The 13,393-nt window shown below is 37.9% G+C and overlaps 1 protein-coding gene across 2 annotated transcripts in view; it reads right to left on the reverse strand.

Annotated features, from left to right (window-relative positions):
• LOC144203873 (contactin-associated protein-like 5) overlaps positions 1-10,304 on the reverse strand; it is a 152,283-nt gene extending 141,979 nt beyond the window's left edge. For both annotated transcript variants that reach the window (XM_077727429.1, XM_077727428.1), the window contains exon 1: positions 9,985-10,304. In XM_077727429.1, the coding sequence (XP_077583555.1) occupies positions 9,985-10,060 (76 nt within the window). In that variant the 5' untranslated portion in view covers positions 10,061-10,304. The remainder of the gene's footprint in view (positions 1-9,984) is intronic.
• Positions 10,305-13,393: the final 3,089 nt, after the last annotated feature.

Consider the following 13,393-nt stretch of genomic DNA (forward strand, 5'->3'; position numbering starts at 1 on the left):
TCAAATAAATATTCTCCATTTCAAGCAGTTTTGAAGCCCCTCATCTTAATCATTATTTCCCTTTTCAGTCCTTCAATACAATAGTTTCAATTTGAAATGCTGCAAATGTTTGGTTTTGATCATAACTTTGTGTAAGACATCTCATTTAACAGGTACGGCATAAAAACAAAGATTTCTACTCACGTTTCTTCTGTCGGCAATTTCCGTTTTGATCTTTATCCTTACATCTACTGCAGTTCGATTATTTTCACTATCTATTGTTTTTCAAGGTAATTATACTATTCATGAAAAGGATATACATTAGAGCATAAGCTTTGTGTAACTTTGCTAGTGAGTGTATTTACCAATCATATACATTTGCGTGTCTGGCTCTTGCATAATTTTTCCTTCATGTTACTCACTCACAACTCCAATTTGACCATGCGCATGACTTGTTAATTAAAGAAGAAACTGTACATTACGGGAATTGTAAATAAAGGCAACTAAGAAATCAAAAATGATTTGGCAATATCACAAATCTCAAAAATTGTTCATCTGACCTTACTTGTACAAATCAAGATAATGAAGCCACACTTATCGAAATTACAGAAAATAAGGATACCATCCTTGTGCTCAGTGGGCCCCCCAACCACAGCATCAATAATATCAAAAAGTATCCCACACTATTGCATTACATGGCAGCTCCCAGACCAGGGGTGGCCAACCAGTCAGAGACCAAGAGCCACATTTTTTACTGTGTTACCGCAAAGAGCCACATCACACACATACCTTTGCTCAGCCTGATTTATTGTAAATGTAACACACCAGCAAAGTAATGACATAAATTGACTCCTACAGTACTAACAGCACTATTATCAACAATGAACATTGTGTGCACTGTCTCACACAGACAAACTCTCAGTTCAACCATGTCCACAAACAAAAATATAATAATTTACAATAGCGTTTTTCTTTTACTATGCATGTTACTTAGTGGGACTTCTGGCATAAAATCAGAGCCTATTTTTGCGCAACTTTCGCTCCTTATGAGCTGTCATTTATTATGAATGGCTTTTAACTAGCGCGCCCACCACGTGGGTGTACACCTCGCTCTCCTATTGGCTGCTCCCGGCTGATCACTCTCGCCATTGGTCTGCCTCGCAGGGGGTGTGGCTTTTTCAGCCGACGCTCGATCTTTGGGATACTTTTTGTGTGCGCGACGCCGTTCATTGTGGCTTCTGGTTCACGGGAGCTCTCCCACTCTGTTAAAAACGTTTACTCAAATGACCTTCCTCCTACTGGGAAACTTTGAGGTATTTTCATCCCAAGCACATGCGCATTGTAAGAAAATACCGTATTGAACTCAAGCGAAGCGCACACGCAAATAAAAATAAAACACAAATAGAAACTTTGATATGGACGTAAGAGCCGCATGAAACCGGGCAAAGAGCCGCATGCGGCTCGGGAGCCGCGGGTTGGCCACCCCTGCCCCAGACCATCGCGTGATATCGATAAGGTCTACTTGATACTTTACTTGAACTATCAGTCTTCGCCATTAGGTGACTTCTGTTCAAGTTAACCAGCTGAGGTATTGGCTGACAATTAGCGGCAGAATTAAAGGAAGCACTTACGCTTCAATATATCTTATTTGAGAAATGCCGCCTTTTCAACTGTCTCAATTCATTTTTCCTCAAGCCGATCCCGCATTTGACAGGACTGAGCATTCTGGGAAGCCTGCAGGATGTTTGACTGAAGTACTAAAAAGCTTATAAGTGACTGTGTGTGACTGCCAAAAGGATTGCTGGATGTGGTTTGTGATATATTTGACAAAAGGAAGCAGGAGAGGAGGTCTGCTGGGGGATGACAGGCTGAAGATTAGTTGCCGATCGAGATATCTTTTATTTTCATTTTAATGAGGCTATTAATTGGGAAAAGATGCACAGGTCATTCCATTGGGTTCACTTTTTAGGAAAATATGTGGACTGATCACCTATATCTATCTATATATATATATATATATATATATATATATATATATATATATATATATATATATATATATATATATATATATATATATATATATATATATATATATATATATATATATATATATATATATATATATATATATATATATATATATATATATATATATATATATCTATATATATATATATATTTTTTTTTTTTTTTAAAGAAAATAATTTAATCCAAATAGCTTTTTATCATTAAACATGAATAAGAATAAATCCAGACACAACTATCCATGTTTCCTTTTTTTAAAAGTTGATATTTTTCCAGTTGTCTCATCCTACTCGTGTGGGCTGATTGTTATACCAATTATACTTCCAAATAAATAACACTCATAAAAAAATAATGAAATTATGGAGAAAAAAAACACTCATGTGTTTACGTGTTATACATTTCTGGGTTCCTAATGCTATAGCCATATTCTTGGCCTCAAAGTTTCCTTTCAAGTGAAAATATCATTCTAATTGATGTAGTGAATAATAATTTGGAATCAAAAAGTCTAACCATCTATGAAACTTCCATTTATTACATGAAATTTCAACAACAATGACTTTGTGTAGTTACTAAATTTGGGGTCCACAAAGTGAAAATTAAATCTAGAATGCATTCATTCGTTTACTCATCTCCCATATCGCCCATTCTCGAAAGGGTTGCGGAGGTTGCTGGAGCCTAACCCAACTGTCTTCAGGCGATAGACAGACCACACCCTAGACGGGTCGCAGATCTAGAATGCATTAAATCAACTTTGTATTATGGATGGCAATAGATCTGTTGTAAATGGCCTTTTAAAGGTCGCATTTAACCTTTTGAGGTTAGTAATCAATAATATCCTCAGGCATTTTCTGAAATTTGTATGACTTGTATTTATCTTGTTCATATTTAATTACGTCTATTGTCATACCGTTTTTACTGTGACGCAAAAGATAATAAGGTGCAGATGTTGACAATTTGTCCTTATTTTATCACAGCAACATGCTTTGTAAAGTCAAATTGATAATATGTTCAACCTAGTCAACCTGGAGATCTACCTTAAAAAAATGTATGTAAAATAATCCAATTCCATTTCCTGTTAAAAGTGTTTGCTTAATGTGTTAACTTAAGACACCATGTCTTGACAGTGTCCCCGCCCAACTAACAGAAATCAATTTCCACTTCAGTGGACAGTAACGGAAAAATTATTGACTGACTACATAGTCTAATAACTCTCCGGCTCCTCGTCACTTACAGTAAAGGTCAGTCCAAAAGGGTGTTAATGATCTGCCGCTCTATCAGACGCTGATGTATGCAGTGCTTTCTTTTCCAGCATTATTGTGTAAGCACTCAAAATTGAAGAAATAGCAAAAAGAGGACGTGCCACATTTTCAACCTTCCACTTCAACCCTCAACGTTCCTTTCTGTGTTGTTTTGCACCCAGTAAGTCTGAGGAAAGATCTTTTGTGGGTATTGGTGATTCATCACAACAGAGTCGTGTCAGACATCATCACGACTCGCATTTGAGAACTAGCCATCTGTCATAAATGAGCGAGTAGTGGCTAGTTCTATGCCAAATGTGTCTCCTTAGCTGGAGTCATGTTGCTGTCCACACATCAACAATGTAGCAACATGTCATATCACATAACATGTGATGCCACATTGGGAGTATTCATAGAGGCCATGCTTTTGAGATTTAGTAGTAGGGAGAAAGAACAAAGAAGGCATTGGAAAACTATATTCTGTTGTTGTTCTTTTTCTTGTTTAATTTTAGTCCTTCAGCAATATTTTGACCATTACATACCTTTCCCCTTGGCTTTCCCTTAAGGGGAAATAATCTTATTCACTCATTTTCGTAAACGCTTATTCTAATAAGGGATATGGGGGTGCTGGAGCCTGTCCCAGCTGATTTCAGGCGCCAGGCGGGGGACACCCTGAACTGGTGGTCAGCCAATCACAGAAATAATCTCACTAATTGTAATTAGGGGGAATAAGGGAACTAAGGGAAATAACCATTCCCTTCGATACTATTTTACTATTTTCCATGACAAGAGACAATACATTTTGAACATCTTTATGTGAAAAAAAATACTTTCATTTCTTCATTTCTTTTCTGAATCACTTATCCTCACAAGGGTAGAAGGGGATGCTGGAGACTATACCAGCTAACTTCGAGGACCAGGCAGAGGACACCCTGAATTGGTGTCCTGCCAAACGCAGGACACAAGGAGACGGACAACCATTCATGCTAACACTCAATTTAGAGTCAACTTAGAGTGCTCAACAAGCCTACATGTATGTTTTTGGGATGGGGAGGGAAACCGGAGTATCCGGAGAAAACCCAGACAAGCCCGGGAAGAACATGCAAACTCCATGTAACAAACAAAACCATCCGCACTCACAGTCATCCCGCCAACAGCGGGAATTGAACCCGCATTTGCCCACACCAACGTCAGGCGAGTGAACCTCTACACACCATGAGGCAATAACTCTAGTATATTGCCTCCTTAAAATGAGAAATGTATCACCTGTATTGCGAAATTGCCAAGTATGATTGACAAGTATGGATGAAAATGGCAGCATCCATCTGGCCTTATAAGGTCCGAAAAGGTCTAATTAAAATTAATAAATTGTTCCATTTGGTTCAACCATCAGAGTGGGAATACAATCCCGAAGGTGAAGACAGTCTGTTTCTGAATGTTACTCTGTTTCTGGAGCAAATCGTTACACAATTTTATTCATTAAGTTATCATCAATACCGCTTAGGACCATGGTGCAGCCGCATAATAGTAATGATATTAAGAAGAAGAACGTCTTCCGCGTCATGGCTCATTGTAAAAACGAGCTCAGTCAGCGACCTGAAATAGAACACTGAAATCAATTGAAACCGTTTATGAGCAAGCTCTGAAAGTATTGGATAGAAAACCAAAAACGCACCACCACTGTCAGATATTAAAAAAAAAACACAAATAACTGGACTGGGACAATACTGTGAAATATTCAGATGTCACCTTAGTTTACAAAATCTTATATCACATGCCTCTTCCTTCACTGCAAGTTTTTGTACAAAAGAATCCAACACATCAATAGGGGCTCCCAAAGCACCTTCCCTGTCTGTGTCTCACATACCTGGAACTCATTTCCAATTAGCATGTAGGAACTTCTATCTCAGAACCTCTTCGCCAATCATCATAAAGCTTGGCTGTTAGACGAACAAAATTGTGATCACAACAATGTCTAAAACTGTGTTACTCGTATGTTTATGTATACGTGTATATGTGTAGTGTGTCATTGTTTATCAAGTTGCATAAGAGACTAAAGATGGAAATTAGCCCTCGGCTAAAATGTTACATGTTTACATAGAGTGGGGCAAATAAGTATTTAGTCACCCACCAATTTTGCAAGTTCTGCTTGAAAAGATTAGAGAAACCTGTAATTGTCAACATGGGTAAACCTCAAACAAGAGAGACAGAATGTGGAGGAAAAAAACCTGAAAATCTCATTGTTTGATTTTAAAGGAATTATTTCCAAATAAGATGGGGGAAATAAGTATTTGGTCAACTACAGTAGTAATAAAAAGTATTGAGATGAACTTTTTGTGTTGACCAAGTACTTATTTTCCACCATGATTTCCAATTTTTTTTTTAAATCCCAAATTTTATTTTTTTGATTTTTTTTCAAAATTCTGTCTCTCATGGTTGAGGTTTAGCCATGTTGACATTTACAGGCCCCTCTAATCTTGTCCATATCCAGGCATACTTTTGGCACCAGATGGGGGATACCCTGAATCGGTGGCCAGCCAGTCGCTAAACATAGAATTATATGTATTTTTTCTGCCATACCAACTTTACTCTTTTGATCCCCCACACCCACAATTCAAGAATCTCTGCTCCAAAGAAAATGCAAGAAATAGCCCATGACAAGATTACAATTTCAAATTGGATTATATCATGGGCGAGGTGCTTTTTTTTTTTTTTTTTTACAAACCCAGAGTTTATTAGAAATGATGTGAATTGTGATTCCGCGCAGAGGGGGTGGCCTTAGGAAATATCGCAATCCCTCAAATCTTTGCAAAATTTGTATCAAAATATTTTCTATAAATACATCTTGTGGACATGCCTTGTGTCATCTGGAGGGCCATTGTTCCCTTCAACAGAATACTTCTAGGTATGGAAACTAATGACGCTGGGGAATTGCAGAAAACAATGGCTTGTTTTCAAAAAAACAAACAAGTGTGAGTCATCAGACTGTTCAAATCTCTTCTGGTGGAAGCATATTCCCCGGAACCAATCAGTCATTTAAGTGTGAAGAGATATTCTTTCCGTGGAACTAGAGTTACTCATGGTGAGAATTATTTTTTAGAGTCAGATATTTTTCGGGGTGCTCTGAATTTATTTGCCAATAACTTAGGATTTGCCACAAATGTTAAGATAACTGATTATAAATGCATAATGCAAGTGATATGCTTTTATTTTTAAAGCATTTTGCAACAAATGAAGAAAAGTGAAGTAAAGAAGTGAGCAGGACTGTACAAAAAAAGTTATATTGGACAAAGAACAAAATCATCTTTTAAACCAGGGATCTCCAAAATGGTCCCCAAGGGCCGCTCTGGGTCCTGGTTCATGTTACAACTGTTCAAGCACGGACAGTCTAACCATTTTTCTGCTAAAAAAATCAGAACCTGACGGCAATCCCCTGATTTTATTTGTAAAACACCAAATTCGTGAAACGATGTGGTCTTTTTTGGTTGGAATGAACTCCAGGAGCATTATGGCCATTTGTGGAATAGTTTGAAGATATCACTTTTAGTTGTCCATATTATTGTATATTGTTAATTTTACCTGAGACACTGTTATTTTGTGTTTTTTTTCCAAATTATTTTAAACTGGCTCATAACACTCAATTGCTTATGGCGAATACACGTTTTTTTTTTTTTTTTTTTTTTTGCAATTACACTGAAAAACCTCAAAACAGACCAGCTGTATTGAGAGATTTCTCTCGGTGTGAAATCAAGCAATGTACCGTATTTACTCACATATAAGCCACATTTGTCGGACAAAAATGATGATTGAATCGAGGGTAAGTATTATAAGGGCATCAATAGACAAATTCATCATAGGCGCCGTTCAAAGCGGCTGCTTGTTGCGGTGGCTCCCTAAACCCTAACTGGTATTCTGTGTTTTTACAGCTTTTTTACAGCTTTTTTTATCCTTTATTTATACGTTTTATTATCTCTTAAGATTTAACTTGTCACTGTACTTAATATATTGTATTCGATAATTTAATGTTTTATAACTTTACTTTCAAGACTCTACTCCAAGACTCAAGCTGTCGGCGAGGCAATCTTTGATCCATTAGTTTAGTTTATCTTTTCAAATTCAAATTTCAAATTTTGGACAATACATTTTTGACCCACTCAGCCATGCCTACACTGTTTTACACAAAGGATCAGCTGTTAGCGTTACGCAACACCTGGATTCCCCTTGACCTGGACCACCCCGCGGACTTAAAGAGGAAGAGAAGAGGATGCTGAGCAGGACGAAAATGTCAGGAGAGAAAGCAACGCTTCAGACCCAGCATTCCATTTATTATTATGAGGAACGTAAGATATCTCCCCAATAAGATGGAAGAGTTAACGGTGCTTACCAAACAACAACGACAATATCAGAGAATCTGCGTTATGTGCTTCACGGACACCTGGCTGAATGAGCTAATACCAGACTCTCATCTCCTCGGATGGCTTTCAGCTGGTAAGAGCGGACAGAGATGCTGAGGTGAGCGGTAGGAAGAAAGGTGGGGGACTAGCTGTTCTTATTAATAGTAGATGGTGCAGTCCCGGGCATATTAATGTAAAGGAGCAACTTTGCACTCGAGATATCGAACTAGTAGCTGTTAGCATCAGGCTGTTTTACATCCCCCGGAGTTCTCGCACGTTACCGTAATAGCTGCGGCAGTGGCTCGCGAGCTGCTCCACGCTACTGTGTGCCGGCTTCAGATGTCACACCCCCAGTCTCCCGTTCTTATATCTGTGGATTTTACCATGCTCCCTTGGCTTCTACTCTCACCACCTTCACTCAGTATGTGAAGTGCCACACCAGGGAACAAAAAACTCTAGACCTGCTGTATGCCAAAACAAAGGAGGCATACAGCTCAGTCCCCCTGCCCCCACTGGGCCGCTCAGACCACAACCTGGTCCATCTGATCCCCACCTACATCCCCATGGTGAGGAAAATAAAACCTACCACGAGGATCATATAAATATGAACCAAGGAGACACGCATGGTGCTGTCGGACTGTTTCGAGATGACTGACTGGGAGGTGCTGTGCAATTCACATGAGGAAGAGATCGACAGGTTCACCCACCGCAATCACAGATTATATTAACTTCTGTGTTGAGAACATTATACCCTCCAAGAAGGTCCGTTGTTACCCCAACAATAAGACGTGGGTCACCAGGCATCTAAGGGCCCTCCTGAACAAGACAAAGAGGGATTTTAGGTCTGGGGAGAAGGAGAGTCTGAAAATGGTCCAGAAGGAGCTGAAGAGAGTGATAATGAAGGGAAAGACCATTTACAGGAGGAAGCTAGAGAACCAACTCCAGAGAGGCAACACCAAAGAGGTCTGGAGGAGGTTGAGGACCATCTCGGGCCATGGAGGCAATAGTGAGAGTGGGCCAATGAACTGAATCAGTTCGTTAACAGATTCAGTCCTAGGTTAAACTACAATGCATCACCATCATGTTACATGTTAAGAGTAAAAACGAAAAGATATATTGTAAAAACTTAAAAAATATTTTAAACACATTCTGCCTCATTTTAAAATCAAATAAGACTTGTGTGATAATTACCAATTCATAAAGTGCCTGACCTGACTTGGTATGCTTTGCATTATTTTAACCTTCTCCACGCTTTTAATCAAAACTAAGATAAACATGTTACCTGCTATATTTTTCTGTGGTTTATGAGAAGGCAAAGAGACCCTAATCTGAAATTTTAAAATGATTGACAAGAATTATTATTATGTTATCTAAACTTGCAAAAAGAACACATTTTGGAGTATTGGCTACTGGGAACCACGTGTACACACACACACACACACACACACACACACACACACACACACACAAACAAACATGCACACACTATCAACATAACCATTTTGACAGAAGTAATGAAGGTTTATACGTTTTTGCAGGCATTGTATGGTGGAGCAGATTTGTTTTATGATGCATTTTAGGGCCTGTACTTGCTGTGTATTTAATGAGCCAATTCTTCACACAGAGATTTTTTTTTTAAGAAAAAGAAAAGCTAAGGTTTTCAGTGATGCATCCCGGCACTGTTTTTATTAACAGCAAATAAGTGTTTACTTAACTCTATGAGATCCATTATTTTCATGTGGATCTGAGTGTAAATGAGTGAAATGCAAGGCAAATGACTGACAAATAAAATTGAGCTTGGTTTAAAAATGTGAGGGATAAAAAAGAACATAGTCATGCAGGTGCGATATATAAAAGCGGGAAACAGTGGCATTGCCGCGGGAGCATCATTAGACCGACCAATAGCAGTAACCTTCTGCAGTGTTTGTGGCCACTCAGCATTTTTTCAACATGAGCCTGCACACATTGACTCTCAAATACAGCCTTAATGACCTACCACACACACATACACTTTACCATACATACAAACTCCCCCAGGCTATCTTAACACATTAATCGCTTTGCAAAGTGCAAGCATTCCTTTGGCCACATTTTGACTTCCACCTGTTTCCCTATCGTCATCGTCACTAAAACCCCACATTATTAAAAATAACTTATCCGTGTTTGAGATTCTCTAAAGTTGATTTCCTGCTTCTGCTGCATCAGTCTGTATTGTGGATAATCCTCTCAACACAATGGCACCGTAGCCCACATCAAAGACTTAATTTGGTGGACTTGGAATGGAGGTGTAACTCACAGGTGAAGCCTTTGTTTCCCCCCTATCTTAAAGGAAGTCAATTACTCACAGTTGTTGGCGGCAGATGCTCCACGGAAGGCGCAATAAGTCACGCACAAGGCAACCATGTACATCAGTCCAGTCATGTTTCCTTTCTCCTGTTGTCTTCACTCACGCTTTTATAAATGTTATTTTATCCTCTGTAAATTGGCATGTGATTGGCAAGGAGAAGAAGATAAGCACCTCATCTTCCTCTGTCCTCGGAGGGGAGTGTGACAGAGAGCAAACCGCTCCCACTACGATGTCAGGCTCTGCCCTCCCCCTCCACAACAACGACGGCGATGTGAGGCAGCCAACATCCGCTCTCACTCACTCAGCAGCATCCCTGCATCCCTCTACTCTCTCGCCTCTACCCTCCTCCTACCTCCTCCCACCATGAAAAACACCCACTCACCAGAAAGAGGGGGCTACGCCTGCATGCAACCAATACATGTTTTGGAGACGCTCAATTTAAATTATGGGGATGCTGTTGATAGCATATATATATACATATATATACACATATACATATATACATATATATATATATATATATATATATATATATATATATATATATATATATATATATATATATATATATATATATATATATATATATATATATATATATATATATATATATATATATATATATATATATATATATATATATATATATATATATATATATATATATATATATATATATATATATATATATATATATATATATATATATATATATATATATATATATATATATATATATATATATATATATATATATATATATATATATATATATATATATATATATATATATATATATATATATATATATATATATATATATATATATCCAGGGAGAAAAGCAAAGAAAGGAAGCTAACAGAAAATTTGGAATTATTTAATAAGTATTGATGGACAAAATATAATATTAACATCAGTCTGGGATTCAGATATTTCTTAGGCCAGCCCAGAAGGCTTTGAAGACCCTGATGGCACAGCACTAATGTACATTGATAACCTTCATTGATTGTAGCAAATTATTATTACCTTCAAATTTTACTGCTCCTGCGACAGTCTTGTTTATCACTGTTACAAATTCATTTCTTTATCCAAAACTTTACGACTGTTTCAGCATTCAAAGCACCTCTACAAATGTTTAGGTTCAAAGAGAAAGGTAATTTTATAAATACTAATGTATGAAAATAATTTTAAAACGTTTTTAACATTTCTATTGAGTTAGCCACTCTAACTTCTGTAGTTAACCAATTTCGTAGCTTTGGAGCAAGAATATAAATTGCTTTTGAGTTGCAAAGTAGCAAGTAATAAAACCTTAAAACCACACCAATGCAATTGAAATGATTGGGATGCGACAACTAGGGAGCAGCACATTGCAAGGGTAAAGACCACACTCAAAAATAGCATAACTATGGGCATAGGATCCAGAAATGAAAAATGTGTATCTGAAGGGTAAAAAGATTGAATTGAAAACAACAAATAAAATAAAATAATTTAAATAAATGTTATACTGTGGCCAGCCCAGTGGAGCGAGTGGTTAGCACATCGGCCTCACTGCTCTGGGGTCCTGGGTTCAAGTGCAGGTCATGTGCACCCGTTTGCATGTTCTCCCCTGGCCTGCGTGGGTTCCCTCCGGCTACTTCAGTTTCCCACATTTCAAACACATGCATTGTAGGCTGATTGGACACTCTAGATTGCCACTAGGTATGGCTGTGAGTGTGCATGGTTGTCCGTCTCTTTGCGTCCTGTGATCGGCTGGCCACGGATTCAGGGTGTCCCACGCCTCTGGCCCACAGTCAGTTCGGATAGGAAGATAAAATGGTTCAGAAAATGAGATTAGATGTTACACTGTCTCCTGTTGTCCTTTTGTATGTTTGAAATACGTTCACTGCTTGACAGAACATGAGGTAAACATGTGCCATTTTGATTCTGTTTTTGTATCCTGCCATGTAGCTTCAAGAATACTGAGTGTATGGTGACAGAGCTTATTGTACTCTCTGATTTTTTTTCTTTAAGTCTTATGGTACACAAGACGCCACATGCAATCTACTTTTTAAAATCTGGAATTAGTTGACTGTGATTTTTTGTTTTTAAATTACTTACGCTAGCCAGAGCTGTTGCTACGGAGTACCACAATTATGTCTTTAAGTGGTGGCATGAAATGTTTATATCCCTTTTTGCCCTAGAATTAGGCCAAATAGCAGATGACTAATTCCCAAAAAAAATAGTGTTTGAAATATGTAAAGCTGTTCAAAACATTGGACCAGCATTTTAAGATAAATACTAGCCAACTTGGCTAATTTTTCATCTGCCATACCTTTTTTTATCCACTCAGTTCTTACTCGACAAGTTCCTGGACTCGGATCAACGAGCAGACTTTCTGTTTCCTTCATGATCGTTTTGATCAAGACCGGTACTAATTTTGTCCAACTCCATAAATGTTATAATTTGATTTTCAACTGAAATAAATTTAAAAAGTTATTTACCTGCTTCACGACTGGTCACCAACATTGGATTGGATTGGATAACTTTATTCATCCCGTGTTCGGGAAATTTCATTGTCACAGGTGCAAGAAGGGGAGAAGGCAGATACAGAACATCAAAGCAAAAGCACAAAGTAGAAAGCAAATCAAAGTAAATGGGATCATTAAGAATCACCAAATCAAGTCATTATGACAGAAAAGCAGCAAAAACACAAAAACGAACAAGAGTGGATGGAGCTACCGCCACCGGCTGCCACTTAAATGACGCCATCTTGGTTGCGGTAGCAAAAACAGATACAGACTCAAGAAAAATACCTTGTAAAGTTCGATAAAACTTGAACCACACACAGGAAGTCTTCCACAAGATGGGGAACTTCTGCAGACTGTGACCGAGGAAGAGAATAGCTGACAAAATGCTGGCAAAAGCAGTGAGCAGCAGATGTTGCATGGAGGGAATACTTCGGTTAATGGCTCTTCCAGTTTTGGAGGTCTTGAGCCCTGATAAAAACTGAATTTGTCAGGAAAATACAAACGTTTTTCAATTCTTCTTTTACTAACTTCTCAACACAAGAGAGAATGAAAAAAAATCATTACTGTCTCAGCTGAAAGAATATTGTTAATTGAGTTGAAAAAAACACTTTTACAATTTGTCACAGTGAAAGAAAACATAAATAAAAGACAGTATTTCAAGTGAGTGACCAACCATTATAAAGGCAGGAATTTTATTAACGGTAGTACTATTTTCGCCATTCAAATTTGTGTATGATGTATAATGTCGCTCATTGTCAATACAGACGTAATCCTCATTTATAAAGCATTTGCCGGTAAGAGGCTTGCAAACTGCAGGGTGCCAAACCCTGTTCCAAAACTAATATGGATTGCATGCCACGTTGATCATCCACATTTCAACACAGATTTCAGATCAAGCTT

This window comes from Stigmatopora nigra, chromosome 11, assembly GCF_051989575.1.
Source record: "Stigmatopora nigra isolate UIUO_SnigA chromosome 11, RoL_Snig_1.1, whole genome shotgun sequence".
In the NCBI taxonomy this organism is placed as follows: Eukaryota; Metazoa; Chordata; class Actinopteri; order Syngnathiformes; family Syngnathidae; genus Stigmatopora; species Stigmatopora nigra.